Raw genomic sequence first — 25778 nt, 5'->3', positions numbered from 1 at the left:
TCCAGCTACTCGGGAGGCTGAGGCAGGAGAATGGCGTAAACCCGGGAGGCGGAGCTTGCAGTGAGCTGAGATCCGGCCACTGCACTCCAGCCTGGGCGACGAAGTGAGACTCCGTCTCAAAAAAAAAAAAAAAAAACACACACACACAAAAATTATCTGGGCATGGTGGTCAGTGCCTGTAATCCCAGCTACTCAGGAGGCTGAGGCAGGAGAATCTGGGAGGTGGAGGTTGCAGTGAGCCGAGATTGCACCACTGCACTCCAGCCTGGGCAAAACAGTGAGACTGTGTCTCAAAAACAAACAAATACACAAACTAAAATGGAAACAAAAAGTCTGGCAAGGTGGCGTAGGCTGGTTCACACGGACCAATTTCCATCATCAGTATCCGACGACATCCAACTGTCAGCAGAAGCAACTTCATTAGATTTTATTAGTCTTTTTCCCTCTAGAAAACACTATATCCTTAGAAAAGCAGATGTTAGAATAAAAATAAAAAACAAAAGAAAAAAAGATCTAAAACTACTGCAAAATAGTATTATCTCAACAAAGTGTTCTCTAACAGCTGCAGAATTTCAGATACAGTCACCTACACCCTAACAACACTTTCGTCAACCACGGAGCAATAAATGACAGTCGTCCCATGAGATCACAGTAACCTATTTTTACTGTACCTTGTCTACGTTTAGATTATACACAAATACTTGCCGCTGAGTTACAACTGCCTACAATATTCAGTACAGTCACATGTCCAGGTTGTGGCCCAGCAGCAAGAGGTCCTCCTGCGTAGCCTGGGTGTGTAGCAGGCTACACCATGTAGGTGTAAGCACATGTATGATGAGTGCACAACAGTGAAATCGCCTAACACCACATGTCTCAGAATAAATCCTCATCATTAAGGGACACATGACTGTACCGCAAAGAATAACATATGCCCTGCAGCATCATCAAACCTGAAAAGGGCAAGCACTTCACAAAGCCCAAGGCATGTTTTTTCCTGTGAAGTTATAAGGACTTCACTTTGAGATAACGGCGTGAAAACACGGAGAATGCCTTCGGGAAAGAGAAGTCGGCCTGCAAACGACAACTCACCTCCCTGGGCTGCCAGCCCAGGTCTGCCACCAGCCATGGGGTCCTGCGTGTGCCTGTCTCAGAACTTTCTGCACACTGGAACTTTCTGCAAATCCACTGTTGGAAGCAAGACCCCAGACTCCCGAAGAGCTTCACAGAACTCACTCTTCTCTCAATAGCTCAGCAGCTGCTCTGGGGTCTCACCCGGCCCAACGTGTGGGCTCAGCTCCAGTCCACTGGGTGAGGAGAAGTCCTTCTGAACCCTGTCAGCACATCTGCTGACCGTGAAATGAGTGGCGGGCTTCTGGGCAGCAATGCAGGGGAATGGGCTCTGAGCCACCTTCCAAGAACCCACCTCAGGCCCATACCTCTAGGCTGTGTGACCCTGAATATCTCTTGTGGCCTCTGGTGCCTCTGTTTCCCTAGGTGTAAGTGAGCTAATCCACGTCGGCTGTCTGTCAGCTTCCTGAAACGTCACAAGTGGCTCATAAAAATTAACGAATGACTGCTACATTACGACCATGACCATATCATTTCCAAATGGAAACTCACACATGGAGGGAGAGTTTGGCAACACCAATTCAATGAACAGAAGCAGTAAAACTGCAACAACTAGAACACGAGAGATGCATCTGTCTTCCGTTCAATTCCCATAGGAAAGCCAGGCCTCTTCCTAATATGCAGTCGTAATTCCATGCTTTCTGGAAGATTCAGGATACATCTCTTCCCTGACATCAAAATAGCCTGTAAAATCGCATGTCTTGGACGAGTGCTTCTCAAATGGCTCCAGGGAAAAGATTCTACAAATCTCCAGTAAAGGAGTCCATGTTGATCCAAGTGTGTGGCATGTTCCTAAAGTCAGACCAGAGCTTGCAGGTAAGCAAGTGATAAAAGAACAAAGGGGAACGCATCTGCTGTATACTCAGCCAGTGATACAATCTGGTTCCTATTGGTGTGAGCTCCTTTTCTGCAACTACACCACAAGCACCTGTGCCTGTTTCTCCACTACCACCCCACACAGGTCAAGAACATCTTGGTCATCTCAACCACCACCAAACAAACATCCAGCCCCGTAACATGCCAGAGACAGCCTTGATGCCAGGAATAGGGTGAACAAGACAAGGTCTCCGCCCTGATGGAATTTATTGTCCAGAGCAGCAGGAGAAGCAAACTGACTCATGTTAGACAAGGAGAGCCGGGCCGGGGGCTGGGGGCTGGGGGTGAGCTGCAGGCAGGTTCAGCCTGCACCTCTCAGAGAAAACGGTTGGGGGCTGCTTTTCAATCACCACTCTGAAGAAAAAAAATAGTCACATAATGATGGGCCCCACCCAATAAAACCTAATTTACAACCAAATAAGTAAACTGTTGATTGAAAATCTTCCAACACCCACCAACACAGTGGTGCTTGAATATTTCAGCATCTCCCGCTGTCTCTGAAATAGCCTGCATGGTCAACTTAACATATTTAGTCATACACATTTGGTTCTTGTGAGGAAAATGATTTTTAATATTTTGTACATTTATTTTAAGCATAAAAAAGGTAAATAGGCATGGTGGCTCACACCTGTAATACCAGAACTTTGGGAGGCCAAGTCAAGAAGATTGCTTGAGCCCAGGAGTTCAAGGTACAGTGAGCTATGATGGCACCACTGCACTCCAGCCCAGGTGACAGAGTGAGACCTTGTCTCGTTTAAAAAAAAAAAGGAAACAAAGGAGCATTGCAGAACTGGAGAAAGTGCCTAACTCCTCACCTGGGGTATTTAAATAAGGCTTTCTCACCAAGTAACGGCACCATGACCTGAGATGGATGCACAATGGCACAAGTGTTACGTTAGAATTCAGAGAGGGCAGGAAGCAAGTGGGACAGCAGAGTGCCATGCAGGGGCCCCTCGGCAGTTACTCGGCTGCCCACATGGGCTCCTCATCCCTCAGAGCCTATTGCTCTACACTAGTGGTTCCTATGTGAACGTAACTTTAGATTAAAAAATAATTGGCTTTACATGAACTCTCTTTTTCAACATGCAATTCAGGAAGTGAGTATGTGAAAGTATGGGCTGATGAGCTGTCAGTCCACATATAATCTCTGAATGTAAATAAGGTGCTTGTTTCAAGAAACTAAGAAAGGGTGGTTGCTATTCGATGAGCCTGCATGGAGAAACCAAGAAATCCTATGCGATTTGACTATTCGACATCAGTTTTCCGTACTGTAGGGTAGGGGCTGGCGAACCGCTCGTGTAAAAGGCCAGAAAGTAAGTATTTTAGGCCTTGCATGTTGTATCCTTGTTTTTATGTTTACGGCCCTTTAAAAAAAACTAAAAACCTCTGTTCTCAGGCGGTGGCAACACAGACGAGGTGAGAGGTCGCTGCTGCAGTCTCAGTCTCATCTTTGGTATTTCTTTTGTTGACAGATGCACTTTGCTCTTCTAACTGCCAGACTCCTTTTACTCTGGGGACTCCGGAAAACGCATTTGTAATTCTTACAATCCTGAGGTGACACTGTAATGGCTTTAATGGAAGGAGGCCAGCAAGTTGTCTCCAGGCCTGTCCCCATCCTAACTAGGATTTTGGTCCCCAAGAATACCCAAGTGGACCAACGCCCTGAGCTGGAAAGCACCAAGACCAGGTCCAGCCTCTCATCCACAGGTGGCAGAGGTGAGACCGCCCCTAGACCACCCCTACAGCATCCTCGTGGGGGATGGGGTCACTGGCTCTCAGGCTGCGCTGACCACCCAAGGCCCAGTGGTTCTTTCAGGAACCTCCTGCCTCTGGAACATCTTGGAACGAGCTACATCTGCCACTGAGGCACTGCCAGGCTCCCTGGGGCTCCCAGCCGAGATGCTGCCCATGTTAAAGTAGGTGCCAGGTCACATGGTTCTAGACAGTCCAAACACACCTGGGAACCAGTTTTTCTTGGGCCTAATAAGCAGATGCAGCTCCTGAAGGAGCAAGTGCCCTAGTCAGCGCAGGGGGCTTCATGGTGATGGGTTTCAGCAGCTCATCCCATTAGCCAGTGTCAAGGTCCAGAGGTGGCCTGGGGATTCCCCTATCTGTCCTCTTAAGTCCCTCTCCAAAGCCAGTGCTCCTACTAACAACCTGGCTGGAGCCCTGGAGCCCAGCCACCCTGACTCTATCGTGCCTCTGCCCGGCCAACCCCACTTCTCCTCTCTCTGTCCCTGGAAGACCCACACAGCAGCTGGCCTGGTTTCCTGCCAGATGGTGCAGCCACATCACGCCTGGGTTTTGACCGTTCCTCCACACCCCCTGCTCTTGTCCAGGCTCCAAACCTCCCTTGTGTCTAGAGGGAGACGCTGCAGGCTGGCTTCCCCTCCTCCCCGCCCCACTCTTGGTCCACCAGGCATGCTTTCATTTCACCGTATTCGGCCTTCAAAGAGCAAGTGCTGATTTTTTTCCTTCTTGCTTGTGGTGGTGTTAATTATTTTTAAAAATATACAACATTAAGAAACGGGGCTCCGAAAATAAACGCTGGCCACATGGGCTGCCCTCACGCCACAAGAAGAGACCACCAGCTTGTGGACCCAGGGCAGGTACCAGAAGCTGTCACACTAGCACTCCTCCTGCACCCAGACCCTGCCTTAGATTCCTCCTGAACTCTGTGCCTTCCAGAAGCCACCAAGCATGGATAAAGGACTACACTGTGAGTTGAATCAGGTTTCCATTTCGAGTCTGGGTCAATCATTAATGAATTTATTATGTTAAGCCATTGGAACCATATGAAACTGTCATCTTTTGCAGATTATTGGCAGCCGTATATAGCCTAATTTACATTAAGAGCGCGCATACGCACACACGCGCGCGCACACACACACACACACACACACACACAGAGTCTAGCCCAGTCCTTTTCAGATCTCATGGCTGGTAGCCCATGAAGCGGAGTGGGGAGCTTGAGGGCACTTTCATTACATCTCAAATTCTCCTGATGTAATTCTTTCTGGCACTCGACCTAATTTGCTATTGGGACCTTCCTTCAACTTCTACTTTCCTTGTCTCCACTGTCCTGGCCCTTGGAGTTTGCCACAGGCAGAGAAGTAGCACTTAGTGGCCAGGTCCCCACTGGGCAGGCACGATCTTACAGGATGCAACATTTTCTTCGGGGAGCTGCGAGAGGCAATCCCAGCTCTAACCACGGCTGAGTGGAACGTGTGCTCCGCACATTCAATTTCATTCCCGGCCTCCTCTCAAGTATCAATCTCTCCATCCTGACCCACAGCCAGGCCCTCAAACTAGACATGCTGCACCCTCACCCTGTCTTTTCTCTGCACTTCACCTTTTTCAGTATGCTACCTTCCACAGGAAACCACTCAACCCTGATTGCTGGACTGCCTATGCCTAAGAAAGGCTGTATTATGATCAATATGGGTACCTTCTGAGAAACTGCTCTCTCCCCTTTTCTGACACCGATAAAACAGGTTGGGGGAGAAGGGGAGAGGAGGAGTGGTGGTGAGTTAATGTGGCTGATGATGTTGGAGGAAGGATGTAAAAACATTATTTTGTGAGCTGACATTTTTAAGATCCAAACAATGTATAACATTCCAAAGACTAAGCTTTCGGCATTGGAGATTAAGAAGGAAAAACTTGCCTGAAAATGTCAGAGGTCCACAGCCCAAGAGAGATTGTAAAAGTCACAGGGAGACATTTACCAGAGGTAGCTTTGGGGTGAATTCAAACATACCCCAGGTGCTTCTCCTTTAGCACCCAAGTTCAAACCGTGCAAGCTGGGTGTAACCTGATCTGGGAATTAGGAGAGAGAAATGCACTGCACAACACCCCCCTCCCTCCAACCCCCATACTGGGCAAAATGCTTAAAAAGGACAAACCCGGAAGACACAAGGTGCAGACGTGCCTCCCTGCCTTCTCTGGGGTCCGCGTTCTGCCCAGCCCTAGTCTATCATACTCCTCCTGCTCAAGCCACTCAGCTCAATTAGGCCGACCTCATCTCCCTACCCCAAGGCACGGAACAATCAGAACATCCCCTCCAACCCCTGTGATACTGATTGTTTTAGGGAAAAGCACGTGGCTCAAACGAGGCCACGTGGAACTGACTTACAGTCTTTTGCTGGAGCTATTGACGAAAATACTCACCTTTCCCTCCTCACCATATCTGAGCACTAAGGACCATGAAACCACCATGAAGGGCTTGCTACCAAGTGGGGAGACCTGGCTGGGCATGAAGACCAACACAGGCAAGAAATGGGGGAGAGGGTTCCTCAAGAACTCCAGTGCATCAGGAGATTAGGGTCTTTCTAAAACTAAATCCATCCCCTTGGCTGCTCCAGGGATGCAAGTTAAGAAGTTAATAATTCACCACTGGCTCCCTGCCTTTCTGTTTTAGCTCTTCGAAGTTGGTCAACCATCTCATGCAACCAAGAGCATAGACTGACACAATGGGCATGGCCCTGGGGCTTCCAGACCCGAGCAAGAGGTTCCTGGCCAGGGGCAGACTGGTCTGCTGCCATCTGGTCTCCTGGACCTGGAGCTGGGCTTCCAGAGAGATGGCGTGATCAAGGCCAAAGACATGGGCAGACGGGAGCAGTGAACACAGGTGAAAGTGTGTGATGGTGGTTCTGTTGGGATAGATCCAATGGCTCTGTTAATCCGCAATTAACAGGTAAATGCGCACACAGCCTCAGAACACCTTTGGGGTAAAATTTCTCTTGGAAAAATGAAAAATGATTAGTAATTACATATGTGAAACTTTCTAGGCTCTAGTCTCCTTTTTCCTCTTAAAGAACGGTTTTGTTAAAACCTCTGATGCCGTGAGGTTTCTTAGGAAAGCAACAGTTACGTCAACAGCATGTGCTGTGCTGTTTCTGGGCTCTCTGTGAGTTAAGGGGCACGTATGAGCATCTGGGTCCTGCCCTGAGGAGACAGTGACTCCCGACAGAAGCCAGCGGGCTTGTCCTCTTCAGGGCGCTCCCAGATCGGGTGTAAGTCCCAGCCCTGAATCCCGGTTACTCATTCAGAAAGGTCTTTTCTCTGGAACGCAGGCTCCACCGCAGGCCCAGTATGGCTTTCAGTAAGCCCTGGATTTCTTGTCAAATTAATTGTAACAATATGGGACAATACATTCTGAGTCCATGCAGCCAACTCAAAAACACACTTTGCCCTGCCAATTTCGTCAATGCCAAAAACATGACAAACTCCTTAGTCTGATTTTACAGCTTTTTTTCTTGCTCAAAATGAAACAGAACATGCTTCCTTCTATTATTTTTTTGAACATCTAGTAATGTTAGCATCCTTTACCTATTTTTAGACAATATCACCTGATCCTCACAGATCGCTTCCATGCCAGGGGTCAGGTTAGGGACCGTCACACACGGAGGAAGACAAGAACAAAGGGGAACGGTATTTCCATGGTGAGCGATCAGGGTAATTCGGAAAATCATCAGTGAAGATGGCTGAACTGACTTCTGCTTTATCTATGAAACCAACACAGCAGCAGGCTCATAATCTCAAAGTTTACAGATAATCCTCAGTAAAAAATTATCATGTGTTTGTAATCACTTGGTTGCAACTAACGGTCAAATTCAGGTTGAAAAATCTAAATGGCTAGATTTCACGACTAGTCATGTGTTACTGGAGTATTACAGGTTTTTTTTTCCACTGGAACATGAAACAGCACCCAAGAACAGCTTCAGAAATAAGCCCTAACATCTGGGATGCAGTGGTAGCTGACAACTTTTTTTTTTTTTTAAACTTATTTGACTTGGAAAGGGTTTTTGGAGCTGACAGCTTAAACACACTTCATATGTCCCAGAAAATAAGACTGGGTGTTTACCACATGTTTTGTTTCTAGGAAACTAAGTAAACATTCGTTAAAACATATTTAAGGTACACGTGCTCCTGAGAACACATTTACTATCCTGATGACAGGAAAAAATTCTAGGCAGTCCTGGAGGAGGGTAGCAAGGCTGACCCCGGGAGAAAGACTCGAACGTGGCCGTACAGCCAGCTGGCCCTGGGGGCCAGAAGCCAGTGGCCAGTAGAACTCTCCTCCAGCATGCCGCATCAGCAGCTAGGAACAAGCAACAGAAACCAAACACGCAGTGGAAAATCCCAGAACCCTTCAGCCTCAGTACAGCACAGCCTGACCCCCGAGATGCTGGAAACGAGACGTCCTTTCTCCAGGAGGTGAAGCAGCTCATTTCTTCCTACAGAACCTCCAAGCCTTGAGCAAACTCTCATGTGAACCAAATAAACCGAACAGACAAGCGAAAGGGTTCTCTGGAGAGATGTGAGAAATGAAATGGGTCTGGTGTACTTTCCTACTTCCCAGGCATAAAGCAAAAGTATGTTTGAGAATTTCCTAGGACTTATGCTCAAAAACTCGACTTTCCTGAGTTATGGAACCGTCAAGCTTAATCTCACCCACTGTTTCTCACTGGTCCTTACCTGGTAGTTATAATTGCTCTTAGCACCTGGTATTTTCTCTTAAAGCTTTTCCTCATGAGCACGGGGTGTTGAGGTTTCTTCAGTCTCCCTTATCTGTTTTGGACTCTTCTTTACATAGGGAAGCCCCCTCGCAGGTACCTTTTCCACCTGGGAGGGCACCGGCTTCCCCTGCCCTACGCTGGCAGGCTCTCGAGTGAAAGAGCTGCCTTGAGTTCCTTCACCTTACTCTTCCAGCTACCTCGACTATCATATTCTATCGGCAAAATGAACAGGGGAGGCTAACCTCCTAGTGACCAATGTGTTCTGTCTTTGGGACAGAGCATGGGGATAGCTGCTACCTATGTGTGGCCCGAGCTGGGAAGATGGGAGAGCCTGGAGATGGGGCTGATGGGGCTGGAGGGTCACCCTTCTGGGAGGGAGGCAGGGCGGGCACAGCTTTTACCAGCCATCCCCATTACCAGGCTCCCAGCCAGGAGCTTGCTGGCTGTTGGCCTAGGCACATTCAGGACTGTCTCAGCCTTGGAGCTAGCTTTCTGCCTAAAATTTTGCGTTGGTTAAGAATCAATCAGAAACTCCAGATTCCATCACTGAAGGAAGGAGCCCCTGCTGAATTAAGCTCATGAAGACTCGGGAATGACAGGGCCGATGTTCCCACATCATGCCTGACTAAGGCCCTTCCCTGCGAATCCCTCTGTGTGGTGGCAGCAGGCTACGACAACACTGACCCTCACAGGCAGCCACTGGGCCCCATTGGCAGGCCGGCCTCGGCCCTCCTTTTGCCCCTCTCATACCTGGATGTTGGTTTCTTCCAGATGTGGGATGAAAGGCGGCTCTCAGATGGCACACCTTCCTCTCGGTACTTTCAGTGCCATTTCGCAGCTTGGAGTTGGTCTATGAACATTCTCAAGTCGGTCTCGACCAGCCAACCATAAAAGCTCCCACTCAACCTATACACAGTTTAATCTCATCTTGGGAAACTTGTGGGGCCACCTTTCTGCCCTACTCAGGTGTGCCACGATCTCAACGTGGTGCCGGCTTTCAGCTTTTCTGGTCCTTAGGTCCTTCTAGCACATGGGCTACCCTGTACAGCTCAGGAGGGCCCATGGCCCAGGGCACCTGGGACGCCATGGGTGACACAGAGAAAGACGTCCTAGCGAATGGGTCTCAGAGCAATGACTCAGTTCTGCAACCTGGAAAGATCTCAGGAGGTCGCCACGCTCTCCCCACCTGCGGGGGCCGCGATCTCCCCACCTGCAGGGGCTGAAGGGTCTCAGGGCAGGTCCACATTTCCTATCAAACGTCCACATAATAGTGGATGTCCTAGCTTTGTTTCCTTTGACTTTTTCTTTTTTGAAAGGAGAGTTAAAAGCTCAGTGGCATCATGTGGGGCCTGCGTTGGGGGAGGCAGGCACATGCTGAATATGAAGCACATAAACACACAATGACAAAAGTCACATCACACCCCCAAAACGTCACACGATTCTAATCAGCAGCCATTAATAGGGCTCAACTGGCAAATGAGAAATTTTCATCTGATTCTGGAAGTGAATGGCAGCTGTGAAATTGTCCTCAGAGGTGTGAAGGTCACTGCCAGCCAATGAGTCCTTGTGAGGTTCTGGAACACCAACGGAGCTTGCAAAAGCGTCGCCGGCAGAACCGTGACCACCACCAAGTGATGGGGCCAACTCCAGCAGTTCTAAGTGCAGTGCCCGTCTAAACCAAGCTTCTCTAACCTGCCACCCAGGACGGCTTTGAATGAGGCCCAACACAAATTCGTAAACTTTCTTAACACATGAGTTTTTAGTGTGTGTATAATTTTTTTTTTTTTAGCTGATTGGCTATTGTTAGTGTATTTTATGTGTGGCCCAAGACAATTCTTCTTCTTCCAATGTAGCCCAGGGAAGGCAAAAAACTGGACACCCCTGGAAAACATCACAGGTATGTAACGCACACACTGTTGCGGATTGAATGTGTCCCCCAAAAGATACGTTCAAGCCCTAACCCCTGGGACCTGTGGTGGGACCTCACCTGGATACAGGGTCTTTGTAGATGGGATCAAGTAAAGATGATGTCATGCTGGAGGAGGGTGGGCCCTCATCAAATGGCTATTGTCCTTATAAGAAAAAAAGTTTGGACACGGTCACCAGTAGCTGGGAAAACGCTGTGACCACAGAGACAGAGACTGGAGTTAGGAGTCTATGAGCCAAGAAGCGCCAGGGATTGCTGACCACCACCAGAAACTCTCCCAGCCATCTAAATATCCCAGCCACAGGTCATGATTAGGATAAAGGATATTCACGCACTAATTAAATCACAACAACTGTGCAGAGACATACAACAGATTCAACCTCAAAGCCTGCAGAGGGACCAACGCCGTGAATACCTTCATTTCCGACTTGCGAGAATTGTGAGAATACATTTCTGTTTTAAGCCACAGTTTGTGGTACTTTGTTACCACAGCCCTAGGACTGAGGTACACATACATATATTACACACCTGGGTGTGCGCACACACACACGCGTGAGCACGCACACCCAATTAAGGAAAGTGTCTATACAAGAGGTTTACTCTCTGACTGCTTTCATGAAATCACAAGCTCTCTACGGAGTTACCCACTTTCGCATTGTTAATTCACTAATTGAAAAACAGTATTTACATCCTTCCCTCATTTGAACCGCATCTTTAAAATCATCTAAATCTTGTGAGTTGGCTCTCTTCACTGTAACAATAAAATATCAACCAAAATGCATCACACAATTAAAAGCACATGTTACCCACTGGGATGGAGCTAAAATGCATCTGATGTATCTGCTGAAAAATAGGCTCAGATCTGGAGACGGCTCTGCACCAGAAATGTTTCTACCAAGAGAGAGCTCTCCCCTGAAGACAGGAAGGCCCTCACCACCTCACCCCTCCCAGCAATCTACATATCCTAGCTACAGGTCAGGATTAGGACACAAAGGATATTCACGCACTAATTAAATCAGAATTGCACAGACACGGAACAGATTCAACATTCAACCTCGAAGCTGCAAAAGGAACCAACCCCGTCAACACCTTGATTTCAGACTTCTAAGAACTATGAGAATACATTTCTGTTTTACGCCACACTGTGTGTGGTAGTTTGTTACTACAATGCTAGGACTGAAGTACACATACATGTACTACACACCTAGCTGTACATACACACATACACACACACACACACACACACACACACAATTAAGGAATCTGTCAATGCAAGAGGTTTACGACCCCATCAACACCTTGATTTCAGACTTCTGAGAACTATGAGAATACATTTCGGTTTTAAGCCACACTGTGTGTGGTGGTTTGTTACTACAGTGCTAGGACTGAAGTACACATACATGTACTACACACCTAGCTGTACACACACACACACACACACACACACACACACACAGAGTTAAGGAATCTGTCAATCCAAGAGTTTTACTCTCTGACTGCTTTCATGGAATCTCAAGCTCCCTACCGCGTTACCACTTCTGCGCTGCTAATTCACTAACTGAAAAACAGAGTATTTACATCCTTCCCTCATTTGAACTGCATCTTTAAAATTATCTAAATGTTGGCTGGATGTGGTGGCTCATGCCTGTAATCCCAGCACTCTGGGAGGCCCAGGCGGGTGGATCACTTGAGGTCAGGAGTTCAAGACCAGCCTGGCCAATATGGTGAAACCCCACCTCTACTAAAAATACAAAAAGTATCCAGGCACGGGGGCACGCACCTGTAATAGCAGCTACTCAGGAGGCCTCAGCAGGAGGATCACCTGAACCCTGGAGGCAGAGGTTGCAGTGAGCTGAGATCGTGCCACTGTACTCCAGTCTGGGTGACAGAGTGAGAGACTCCGTCTCAAAATAAATAAATAAATAATATGATCCAAATCTTGTGAGTTGGCTCTCTTCACTACAAGAATAAAGTTCAACCAAAATGCATCATACAATTAAAAGACAGCAGATATTACCCTCTGGGATGGAGCTAAAATCCATCTGATGTATTTGATGAAAAGCAGGCTCGGATCTGGAGACAGCTGTGCACCAGAAATCTTTCTACCACGAGAGAGCTCTCCCCTGAAGACAGGAAGGCCTTCACCACCTCACCGCTCCCAGCAAGCTACATATCCCAGCCACGGGTCAGGATTAGGATATAAAGGATATTCACGCACTAATAAATCAGAAGAACAGGGTACAGACATTTAAGAAGCACAGGGAGAATCCAAGGAACTATCTGGACAGGCAGATACACAGCAAAATGCCTTTCATTCAAAGCAGCTGCCCAGTTGATCGCTCTAGCAGTCATACGAGGAAAGGGGGGCTGATGAGAAGGGAGCAGTACACCAAGAAATGGGAAGGTCACAGAGCTCACTCAAAATCCAATCCCTCAACCGGGCGCCGGCCACTCCCACCATCGGCTGTGCCCTCACCTTTGTGTGGGTAACTAACCACAGGTGAGGTTGGGCCATCGTGGGCTTTGTCAACCTCCAGCACTCCCCTAGGACAACACATCCCTTTGATATTCTCCACACCTCCAGGCGACAGCACAGTAAATTATATCCCAAACCCACAACACTCTATACCTAAAGCTTCTCAATTAAGCAAAGCACGGGTAATTGATCAACACTCACCGGACAAAAATTGAAATCACTTTCCAGGTACAGGCTCCCTGAGCATGAGAAGGAATTTCAGGATGGCAGGACCATGGTATGAAAGAAATCACGGCTTCTCATTCACTTTCTTTCCCAAACAGCAAGTATGGCTCCCTTCACTACAAGTTACATTACAACAAGCTGTGGCTCCCTGCTGCCACTGTCATGAGGCACACAGTCAAATGAACAGGAAGTAAAAGTCCGTTCCCTGGTCTCATTAAGAGGGGCAAAGACAGTGTGGAACCACCTGCTTGGCTCTACACGGGAACGGTGGCTCAGCCATGAGAAGAATGAATTCAGCAGGACTAAGAGTCTTCCAGGCACGAGGAGCCACATATTCATAATTCTTTCAGCACCCGGGGGACCTAGACGCACACCCACTGGGGTGCACCTGGGTGTCTGCTGCAGTCAGCTCCTCACACTCCCACAGAACAATCCCTGGGGCCATGAGCGAAAAGATGAGAGGCCACATCCCCAGGGAGAGCTGCTGCAGGGCATGAGAAAAGGTCAGGGATCATGATCTTTCCCCTGACCCAGGAAGCCTTGGGCATGGGGCCCCATGGAGGGGATGAGCTAGTTCCACTCTGCAGATGAAGAAAGGGAGGTACTCACCCACGCTCCTACTCTTAACAATAATGTATTTTTAAAAACCATAGACAATACTACGAAATTTCAATGGAGTAAAATGTACTACTTGAAAAATCAAAGAAGCAGGGCTATTAGCGATCAGTTTAGGTCCCCCCAAAATCCTTCCTTTTGATGTATAGACGTTCAAGAGAAATGCCTTGGTGTTAGTCAAAATGTAAGGGTCAATTATGCACTGCAAAGACATCACAGCTGGAACCAAACACAACGGAACACACTGTGAATGCCCAGAGGGAAAAAAGCAAAAAGCCCATAAAAATGCCCAAATAGCCATACAGCAGAAAGGCTACCATGAGGGAGGCGTGGTCCTTGTTCTTACTCCAGAGACCCAGGGCCTCCAGCGCTGTCCCACCAGACACCTGAACCCCAGAGCCAGGGACAGCCAGAGCAACAGCAACAAAACCAGAGCCCCACCCACGTCTAACTTCCTGTGATCCCAGGTTGAAATGCACAGAGTTGCAGGGTCCTGAAGGTAGATTTACTTGGAAAAGGTGGTCATTTCACTGGCAGGTGAGTTAACCTCTGTATAACCTCTACAATAGCGAGCCCTGAGAAATACGTGGAAAACCCAAGGAAACATCTCTAAAAGATTCTCTAGCTGTCATCAGCTGACTGTGGCTAAACTTCAGACTCCAACACAAAGGAGCAAATAAAAGCCATCAAAACCCAGGGACGGAGCCTTGGCAAAATGTGGCCTTTGCTCGTTTCTCCAAATCATGCCATTTTCTAGCATCTGTATGCATTTCTCAGTGGAGAGGCAAGCTTTCTCTTACTGACCCCCACATACGAGCCTTCATTTCCATCTCTCATCTTCCTAAATCATCATTTCCGTACGGAAGGTCTTTTCCTGAAGTGTGAGGTGTTCATTACATGACTGCACAATTCTGCAAAACAGTGGCAGAGCCTCAAGCCACTTCTATACTTTTCCGAACGGTTCCACAGTATTCAGGACAAGAGTTAAATGCTAGGACAGGTGTTACAGGAAACAGGTGAAGCTACTTGGGACTACTGCTAAAAAGACAACTAAGGGACAAAACAGGGTGGAATGTTCAACTGAAAAAAAAGATAAAATGAAACAAAATAGGATGGTACACAGAACAAGGAGGGAAGGGAACGCTACAGTACAAAGTGGTGCCTTTCCTCTCTCTCCAAAACAAGACAAGCGCTGCCATGAAGAAAATGAATAGTTACCTGCATCCATATCTGCAAAGAATGGAACAGCCAGTAAGAAAAAGAAGGAACCAGAAATTCAGTGTCTCAGAGTTGGATTTAACAAGGTTACATGGAGAGAAAATTTCATTTAGAAAACTGCTTGTCAACTACACCCCTTCATTAGGGGATGTGGGAGCTAAATGCTTTCCTATCATTATCATAACTTTATTTAAGGCAAAAAATAAAATATGGACATGTTAACTGAAGAAGTAAATGCCTAATGGCAAAAAAAAAAATCTTACTCTCATGCAAAATGATTATTAAATGTTTATAAATATAAGGGGGGAAACATACTCAAACATATGGTGGTGGTAATCTGAACGTCTCATCCAGAAAGGCTCATATCTATAACTAAGTAACATTACATACAAATTATGTATAAATTCAATATCCAGATCACAGAAATGTCCAGTCAATATTTAAAGGAGTAACAGTGGATAAAAAGGACACTGGATTAAAAACGACATTTGAAAGGACAGAACAATTAGATAAGAAATAAATTCAATGGTATTTCATGGTTCTACTGTACTATTCCAAATATCAAAGTGAATATAATGGGTTTGCTAGAAATACTACAGAAGAAACCGCATACTTAAGGGTTTTTACTGCTTGGTATGTTTTATTGCTTTCTTGACCTGTGATACATCAAAGTCATGATTTACAATATGCTAAGGAAAATTTTTTAAAAACTACATTCTTAAGCTTGCAACTGCCTGCCAAACAGCATACCTTCCGGAGACTCCTCCTGGACATAAGTGCCCGTCAGGTACCGGTGCACCAGGGCAGACTTGCCGCTGGCCAAGTTACCCACAATTCCCTGAAACAGAAACGGACAACCGTTAAGCATAAGCAAATCACTCTATTTGGCATATTGCAAATACAAAGAGGCTAAAATAGACAGGAGGCCTAAACACAAACATAACCAAGCACTGGCTGGATGGCCAAAAACAAGCTCGTTCACTACTTCTATTGGAGTAAAAGGGAGTCCAACACTCTTAATTAACATCTCACGTTCTCATCAGCCTCAACAGCTGCAACGGCATCAGCAATGCTGGTATAAACACTGGTTTGGTATTCTTCCAGAAAACAAGCACATTGCTTACATCAGGGCTGTGTTCCTTGAGTTTGCCCACCGGCATCTACTGTGCACCCTCCAGAGACAGGGAAAAGCAGCAGGTGAGGTGGCATCCAAGGGCAGAGCTGAGTGACGTGGGCAGAGTGGCGAGGACCCATGCAAGGCAGCATCTCTAGGGAATGAGTCTAGGGTAGACTTGGGGGCAGGACAACAGGAGCAGAAAAGAGCAGTGTGGGGAGACCTGGGGGTGGAGCAGTGAGGCAGGGGCCGGCCATACAGGTAAGGAAGGCACACACCTGCCTCCCAGACACAGGACCCACCACGGCATCTCCGAGAAAAAGGGGACGGTGCCGGGGCTGCGGGGAGAGACGGCAAAGGTGCTCGTTTGTGCTGGATTAGAAGGTGACCCTCAGGAGTAAGGGTGACATGAGGGCCGCTGTCCTAGCAGTAACCTGGCGGCGAGGCTGACGCTCCAGGGACTTCTTCAGAGGAAGGCTCCCTGTTGACACAGTGGACACACCTGGCCTCCAAGCCTCCAAGTGGGCGGATCCCACAGGAAGCCTCCCTTTCCCTGTGCCTGGGAGCTGTATACCCCCGACGCTGCCTTCTGTGGGAAGCTGCTCATCAAAAATCTCCTGCATTTTAATATTTTCCTCCCCCACTAGAACATTGCTAGCGATCAAATTTAAGCATGATCGAACTGATTCCTTTAAAAGCCCAAAACATCACAAGGGACCCATCCTTGGGCACAGGTGCTCATTAAGGCCACCTGCCATTCCCAGAGCTGGGACTTGGCCCCACTTGCTCTTGGCCCCACTTGCTCTCGGTTCCACTTGTTGACCTCCCTCCTGCCTCCACTCAAATTATCTGAAGCTCTGGCCCTGTTGCTACCAGGAAACTGCCCACTAGGTCACCTGTGACTTTCATTTCAAAGCCACTAGCCTGTCTTGCTCTGACCTGACCCCATCACCGGTAGCTGCTGCTAAGACACTCTCTTCCAACTCTCACACTGGCTTCCGCCTCTACCTCCCTCCCAGCCCTGTGGGCTCTTCCTCCATCTGCCGCCACACACTGGGGCTCGCCAGGGCTGCATCCTCACATCTCCAGCTGATCCTCCACTCTAATGTCCCAACTTGTGCCTGTCCATATCCAACTTTCTCTCAATGAGCTGTGATTCCATTTAAAAGGAGATGCCCTGCAGATTCTGGAATCATAGCTCGTTGACAGAAGGTTGATGTGGGGAAAAAAGCGGCCTATTCCCAAAATCTCATCCCCTGGCCGCCGTCTACCCCAGCTCCAGGCGCCCCTATTCAGCTCCCACCAGGACTTCTTATATATCCATACACCACCTACGTGGTGCTCACGCCTCGACGAGTCCACACCTCGCCTCTCTCCCCCAGACTGCTCATCAGCCTCTGAGGCCACATCACACCTAGCCTCTCAAACCAGAAAGCTGGAGGCCAGCCCCGACTCCCTCCTGGGCACGCTGCTGCCACCTCGGTGTGGACTCTCCGGTGTGCACAGATCGAGGAGGCAGCCTCTAGGGCCTCTCCCTACCTGCAAGCACCTGCTTTTCATCCCGAGAACACCAGAGAGGTTCCTGGAAACAAAGTGACCATGAGAAAGTGGCATTCCTTCATTTCACAAGCCCTGGGAGACTCCTGCTGCCTGAGGCCAAACTCCAAACATTTTAGGAACAAACTGTCTCCCTCCAAATCCTCACACACAACTTTGCTGGCAGCTAACGGACCCAGCAGGTCCGTAAACTTGCCACAAGAACACTTCACTACTCCTGTCACCTGAGCACCCCTCCCCTCTCACCTGATGAGGGCTTCACTTGCTCTTGGGAAGGCTTCCCTGCTTTCCTCCCACCCCCAGAGGGCCTTGACAGTGGCTGGTGAGGCCCTGGGCTCCACCTCCCACTACACTTAGGACCCTGAGGGCCAAGATCTCTGTCTCTGGATACCGGCCAGGACACCAACTCTGACTCTGTACACTTGTCATAGTTCCTGGCCCCAGGAGAGGCCTGGTAAACACAAGATGGGTCGATGGATAGATGGATGGCAAGGAAGAAGGATGGGAGGGAGGGAGGAAGGAAGGAGAGAAGGAAAGAAAGGGGAGAGGAGAGGAGGAGAAACAGGAGGGAGGAAGGACCATTGATTAAGTAGATGATGAAGCCAATAGCTATAAGAACAAACAGGGCCGGGTGCGGTGGCTCACGCCTGTCATCCCAACACTTTGTGAGGCTGAGGCGGGCAGATCACGAAGTCAGGAGATCGAGGCCATTCTGGCTAACACGGTGAAATCCCATCTCTATTAAAAATACAAAAAAACTAGCCGGGCGTGGTGACACACCTATAGTAGTCCCAGCTACTTGGGTGGCTGAGGCAGGAGAACCGCTTGAACCCGGGAGGCAGAGGTTGCAGTGAGCCGAGATCACGCCTCTGCACTCCACTCCAGCCTGGGTGACAGAGCGAGACTCCTTCTCAAAAAAAAAAAAAAAAAAAAGAAAGAAAGAAAGAAAACAAACAAACAAACATAGAAGAACAAATTTTGCATGAGAGTGTAGAAAAAAGGTTCTCAGTGATTTACAGGCCGCCGTGGTCTGCTGTCTGAGTGATGGCTTATGGATCCAAACGTTCTCCTTCACCCAGTCATGGCCACTCCCACTCTCTACTCATCAGCCAGAGTGGCCTTTCTAAAACCTATACCCAGTCCTTTCCTCTCTTACACCCCAGTTACAACCCTCCTGTCTCTCACCTTCCTGCTCTCTCTGCTCGGCCTTCTAGTCAATCAGCTACCAAGCCCCATCCTAACAGGCCTTGCTGTCTCCAGGTAACTAAAGCTTTCCACATCAATCATTCCCTGAAACCTACTCTTTCTATCAGTTCGGATGTCACTTCCTCTGAGAAGCCTGCAGCTATGGTAGGAATGTTTAGGCTTCCCCCTCCTACCCACACACTCCTGGTCAAACTCGTATGTTGAAACCTAACCCCCGGCTGGACATGGTGGTTCACGCCTGTAATCCCAGCCCTTTGGGAGGCTGAGGCAGGTGGATCACCTGAGGTCAGGAGTTCAAGACCAGACTGGCCAACATGGTGAAACCCCACCTCTACTAAAAAACACAAAAATTAGCCAGGCGTGGTAGTACATGCCTGTAATCCCAGCTACTCGAGGCTGAGGCAGGAGAATCACTTGAACTTGGGAGGCAGAGGTTGCAGTGAGCTGAGTTTGCACCACTGCACTCCAGCCTGGGTGACAGAGCTGACAAAAAATAAAAACAAAATAATAATTTTTTTAAAAAAGAAACGTAACCCCCGAGGTGATTGTATTACGAGGTGAGGCAGTTGTGGCAGCAGATTAGCGCCCTTATAGAAGAGGCCTGGGAAAGATCTCTTGCCTCTTCCTCCACGTGAGGACACAGCAAGAAGATGCCACCTACAAACCAGCAAGCAGGTCCTCAGGCATCAAATCTGCAGGCACCTTGATCTTGGACTTCCCGGCCTCCACAACTGTGAGCTACACATTTCTGTTGTTTATCAGCTGCTCCGTGTATGATATTTTGTTACAGGAGCCGGAAGAGACGAAGATACCTTCCTAATGCCACAGTCTCAATTGGATGCCTCTCCTGAAAGCTCCCTTAGGCCACTGCCCCAAGGACATCTTACAAGGGAACACATTATTTTGGAAATAACAGTATGTTGATCTGGCTCCCTCCAATACTGACAATTCCTCAAAGGCAGGCACCCTGTCTTACTTGTCTTGTTCTCTGAATTCCTGAGTAACACAGAGCCCAAGGTAGATGCTCAACAGCACTGGCCGAGTAAATGAACGACTCCACTGCTGGTGAGTATGAATGAGATGCTTATTACTAAGGCTCAGATCCAGGCTCAAGTCAGGCTGTGTGGACAGATTCTAAAAAAAGCTGTTTCCCCTCCTAATTCGACATACATCTTTTTTTACCCTGGGGCCTCTATAATCTGAGAATTTCTACCTACTAATTATTCTTTTGCTCAAGGGCACCCGCTGTTTGTCAGCTTCATGCTGGGAAAATCCAAAACAGTATGCCACAGAATTAAATTTTTAATTAAGATCAGTTTCTCTTTCCCGAGGAAGAAAATGCTCAAAAACCAAACATCCTTTGGTCTGCGCCTTCTCTGCATAGCAACGTTCCTGCCTTCTGCCTAACAAGACGGGCAAAGACTAAGCTCACACCTTAGGGGAACAAAGGCAATCAATCTTGGAGTGCAGTGCAAGGGGCTTGGTTTGGCTGCAACAGCCATCTCACAGACCACCTCACAGTCACACATGATGGCATTATTTTACTTTGAAACGCTGGTGGAAATGAACGGTTGATGGTGAAAGGAAAATAAAATAAGGGGTCAGAATGCCCTTTCAAGTGCATCACGTCACCCGTGAAGGTGTCAGAGCGGCTGCTGGAAGTAAACCAAGATGGAGGAAATCAATCCAGAGCGAGCCAAAGAATTACGTGAGGAGGAATGAGGTGTCTTAAAAACCACAGAACTACACGCTCAAGGCAGGAAGAGTCCGCCACTGTCAACCCCGCATCGTCTGTGCAGGGCCATGAAGTGTGTCGGAGCCCATACTCGGCCCTTCATATTACAAGGCCAAAGGGAACGCAGTGTCTTTCTAAACTGTTTTTCTCCAGCGCCCCACACTTCACCACTGACCTGCTAACCTTAAGGTTTGCTAAGAAGGGAATCAAGACTTTTAGAAAAATCCCAGTTGGTGTTCAATGAAAACACACAAATAGGATGTGAGGAGCTGGGGACTGAGGTCCCCGACGCAGGCAAGACGTCCAGGGCCTATCTACCTTCCCCTCCGACAGAAGCATCAAGTCTTTACTGTTGGGCACACATCTGCAGCCAGCAGTGGTTGGCTCCTCTGCAGCACCAAAAGCAATTGGTCATGGACAATCTGACCACAGTGCAACTTCAGAAAACATAAGGCCGGGTGCCGTGGCTCATGTCTGTCATCCCAGCACTTTGGGAGGCCAAGGCAGGCGGATGACTTGAGGTCAGGAGTTCGAGAACAGCCTGGCCAATGTGGTAAAATCTCGTCTCTACTAAAAATACGCAAATTAGCCAGATGTGGTGGTGGGCGCCTGTCATCCCAGCTACTCAGGAGGCTGAGGCACAAGAATCACTTGAACCCAGAAGGCAGGTTGCAGTGAGCCGAGATGGCCCCACTGCACTCCAGCCTGGGTGACAGAGTGAGACCCTGTCACAAAAAAAAAAAAAAAAAAAAAAAAAGAAAGAAAAGAAAACATAAGGCATGGTACTACCACTCTTGAGAAGAAAGCGAACATTGAATTTTTTTCTCTGACAGATTTCAAAAGATTCATTGCAAAATGTTACATAAAGGGCCTATTGGAGGCTTGCCATGACATCATGTCACTGCTGCATTTGCGAAGCAGGGGCTGGGTTCCTGAGACGCTGACCTAAAGGGCCACCTGTCCTGGGGGGGCTGCACTAGGAAGGAAACAATTGCAGCCCTATAGGCACTTGGAGGCTGCTTAGGAAACAAAGCAGCGCTTTCTTCAGACCCTGAGCACTCCTTAGCACACGAGGGATCTGCTGGGGCTGCCGATGAGGACCAGCGCCCGCTGATGCCACAACAGGAAGGCACTTGGGCTAGAGCAGGGCTGGTGGGCCTGCCAGGATCTAGTCCATCCACACTGAGGCCAGGGACAGGAGCGTTCTGAGAACTGTAGAACCAACAGCACTGAAGTCCCCGGTGTCAGCAAATTGAAGCAAGCCTTAAGACAATCCGTTTCAGAATGAGGAGCCCCTGCTGCCTTAAATGCAACTGTCTCTCCTGCAGCTCTAGGCAGATATTCCAGAAAATCACATGCCTTCAAAATACTGGTAGAGTACAAGTTTTTGGTGGTAAGCATCCTCGATTACGGGTTGGTACGATCACGTGGGCCCTCTCTAAACCTGTAACACCTTGAACTGTCAAGTCAGGAGGTTCGATACTTGACGATCAGTTAGTCTGTAATGTTGGCACTGGGGTGGCCACTGGCCCTGTGTGGCTATTTCAATTTAAATGAACTAGAATCAAACTTAAAATGCAGCTCCTTGATGGCACTGACCGGCCACATTTCAATCACTCAACAGCCACATGGTGCCAGCCACGACCGCATTGGGCAGTGCAGACACAGGAGGTTTGTACCATCGAGAAAGTTCTATCAGGCAGTGCGGTGGTGGAAGCCCTAACTCCAGGTTCAAACCTCAGCTCCACCACTTACTGTGGCTCCTTGGGCAAGTTCTTCATGTCTCTGAGCCTCGATTTCCTCATCTGTGAAATGGGGATAACCATACCTACCCCTCCCCATGGGGCAGTTGTCAGGAATTAAGTAATGTTGTCAAGCACTCAGAACACGACCCGCACAGAGCCGAGCCAGCGCTGTATCGACACCATCACCACCAGTAAAGCACCATGCCTGCTGCTCCGTGCCCATCACAGCACCCGAGTGGCAGGGGCTGTCTTAACAGGGAGTAACTGAAACTGGGGGATTGTTCTGGAAATCTCCTGGTAACAACATTGCCAAGCCTGTGCCATTCATTCAACGCATACTTCCTGGACGGCTTCAATGGGCTTAAGACACCCTGCCAGTGCCGCGGTGACAAAGCACACAAAAGGCAGAAAGAGGAGGTTCTCTGCAGGCCAGTCTTGCGGAACCCCAGGCTTCTGAGACAGCACTGGGACTGAGAGATGCTTTGTCTCCCATGGGCGAGTGCTGCAGGGACAGCCCAGAGACCTTCAGGGAGGAACGGGGCGGGGGGCAGACACTGGGAAGGAGAGGGGCCCAGCCGACGACACCCCGTGGTCGCAGTGGGGATGGGTGTGTCAGACACCAATGAGAGAGAGGGCACAGTGACCACGGGGCCTTCCATCTCAGGACACCTCCCACTCATTGTACTTCATCTCCTAAGTTTAAAAACGAATACTTTTCCTGGTGACAAAAGTGTCTTCAAAGACCTAGAAGTTCTTCGTTGCTCTATCTCCTCATCTCAGACAGGAAAGACCGAAAGGATCCTGTCTCCTGGCCCCTGTCCTGTGCTCCAAGCACGCAATGAGGTTGGGGGTCAGTGGGGAGGAGTCCACGGGCCGCAGGGGATTTGGTGCTGTCAGTAGAAATGCAGAGGACAGAGACACCAGGCAGGCCCATGCCGGAGCCTGGAGAACAGTGAGAGCTCATCTGCTTTCCTTTCATGGTCAAATTAGAAAATACATACACACACATACAGAAATTAGACATATATGCACACGTATATACATACATACATAAACACACACACATGGAAATTAGACATATGTACCCATATATACCTACATACATAAACATACACACAGATACCACATATTTCACAACAAAGAACGTGGTTGTTTCAAAGTTCGACTTGCCCCTTCAGTCCTATGGTGGGTGGTGACTAGAGGGGAGTGGCTGGAAAGGGTGGCTGCAATGGACCACTTTTTACATACGCCAATTCGAAGCCCTAGATAATTTCACCAAAAGGGTAAAGTTCATAATAAATGATAAAAATTTTAATTTTATGGGCGGGCGTGGTGGCTCAAGTCTGTAATCCCAGCACTTTGGGAGGCCGAGATGGGCAGATCACGAGGTCAGGAGATCGAGACCATCCTGGCTAACACGGTGAAACCCTGTCCCTACTAAAAAATACAAAAAACTAGCCGGGCGAGGTGGCGGATGCCTGTAGTCCCAGCTACTCGGGAGGCTGAGGCAGGAGAAAGGCGTAAACCCAGGAGGCAGAGTTTGCAGTGAGCTGAGATCCGGCCACTGCACTCCAGCCTGGGCGACAGAGCGAGACTCCGTCTCAAAAAAAAAAAAAAAAAAATTTTCATTTTATGCCAATACTTGGTCATAGGGTAAATAGTTACATTTCAAAAATGATGGATGCCAAAGCTTGGCGAAGAAGCTGTCACAGAAGCTTTCCGTGACATCCTGCAAAGGACAAATCAACCCACCCACGAGATATAAGAGAGAGGAGGATGACGGCCTCTGCCCGGCACACGAAACACCACCCTAGCTGGGTGGCAGTCATGGCTGTCGTAGCTGTCCCAGGGGCACTCAGGGACTTGGACTCTAGTCCCAAGCTACCAGCTACACCTGGCCCTTCCCAGGAACACACCCAGAGTCACACTCCCTGTCTGGGCCCCAGGCAATGACCAGCGGCCTGGGAATGCAGGCTTGGGTGTGCACAGAGCCCCTCCCTTCCCACAGGTGAGGAAGGACAACTGCCAGGGCCAGAAGGAACCACTCACCACTTTGAGCTCCGGGACAGATCGACTCAGCGTCCATTCCTGGCTGTTCACAAAGGCATCTGAAAAAGAGGAGGACACAAAGTCAGACACCACAACTCACGTAAAGGCCAAGTCAAAGTACCTTCAATGGACCATTTTCCCATCCGAAGGTCACCGGAGATGGTGCAGACCAGCCTCCCTGTGTCACTCCCACTCCAGAAAGATCATTTGTCCCAGTTCATGACACTCAGCTAGATGCCAATGGGGTGTTCCAGCTCCAAGTCTGTGGTCGGTAACACATGCTCTGTCCAATGACTTCGAAAGTTACTGAAAAATCTAACTTTCCATTTTTCCCCTGCTCAAGCCACAGCCCTTCCTACGGAGGAGCATGTATCTTCAGACCCTCCTGACTGTGCCTGTTCACAAGTGTGGAGATATTTAAGGACACGCCTAGCTTTCTGGGAAGTGATTCTGTTAGAGCCAGTAGGTCCACTTTTGGTCTTTTGGTTGTCTACTACAATAGTCACTTTTCTGAAATCCCACACACACAGAAAAAAGTACGATGACTGAATGTGAAGATCTTAACACTCACAATGTAAGTAAACACTTTCGTGTTTATAAATAACAGATTATAGCTCAGAAGAAAGATCTGGTACTAGAATTTTGATCCCCACAAAGATATTAAACACTGAAGACCCAGCCAGGATGGTTTAGACTATGTCAGAAAGATGCAGGGCTCCTAAGCTCCATGGGGTGGTCTACAGAGCCCAGCCCTGTGCAGGGGCACTCTCCTGCCGCATCCCCTGATGGGCTGTGCACAGGGACCCACCCGATACAGATGACCCAAATGACCATGGCTTAACCTGCGACCCAGTTTTCCACACCGGCCACAAGCCAGCCTTAACATAAATGAGACCCCACGATAGTAGCCATGATCTGTCCTGATGACCACGTGGCAGCTCAGTCAACACAAGCCAAGTGGGCTGGACTAGAGGAAGGAAGTGCATCCCACTGACAGAAAAACAGCTCTTTCCACATGGGATACACTTCTGATATACTGTCCTCCAATGTTGAAACTCACTCGACATTAAGTCTAAGAAGTGACATGATTCGTAAGATGCCTAAGTTAAGAAAAGCCATCACCTTCAAAGAACTGTGTGATATGAGGACCACGTGGATGCAGGGCTGGAAGCCAAGGGCCTGACCAGACCACGGATGTGACACAGGAAGGCAAGACCAGCATCTGAAGGAGGCCAGGCACACCCTGGGGAGCACAATCCACCAGGTCACACGAAGGGGGAGCACAACCCACCATGTCACACGCTGGGGGAGCACAACCCATCAGGTCACACACTGGGGAGGGAGCACATCTCACCAGGTCACATGCTGGGGAGCACGTCCCACCAGGTC

General features: G+C 48.7%; 1 protein-coding gene across 2 annotated transcripts in view; it reads right to left on the bottom strand.

Annotated features, from left to right (window-relative positions):
- The window catches only part of AGAP1 (ArfGAP with GTPase domain, ankyrin repeat and PH domain 1), a 650920-nt gene that overhangs the window by 422334 nt on the left and 202808 nt on the right, over window positions 1–25778 (bottom strand). Inside the window, exons 1-3 of one of the 2 annotated variants that reach the window (XM_011980282.1) lie at window positions 24390–24444; window positions 15734–15821; window positions 14984–14995 (exon numbers count right to left, since the gene is read on the bottom strand). In XM_011980282.1, coding sequence (XP_011835672.1) covers window positions 14984–14993 — 10 coding nt within the window. In that variant the 5' untranslated portion in view covers window positions 14994–14995; window positions 15734–15821; window positions 24390–24444. Of the gene's footprint in view, window positions 1–14983; window positions 14996–15733; window positions 15822–24389; window positions 24449–25778 lie in introns of those variants that run through there. The other variant, XM_011980281.1, reaches the window with a different exon arrangement.

This window comes from Mandrillus leucophaeus, unplaced genomic scaffold (assembly GCF_000951045.1).
Source record: "Mandrillus leucophaeus isolate KB7577 unplaced genomic scaffold, Mleu.le_1.0 Scaffold21, whole genome shotgun sequence".
Taxonomy (NCBI): domain Eukaryota; kingdom Metazoa; phylum Chordata; class Mammalia; order Primates; family Cercopithecidae; genus Mandrillus; species Mandrillus leucophaeus.
The sequence above is the reverse complement of the archived record's forward strand: the minus strand, read 5'-3'. Positions and strand labels throughout refer to the sequence as shown.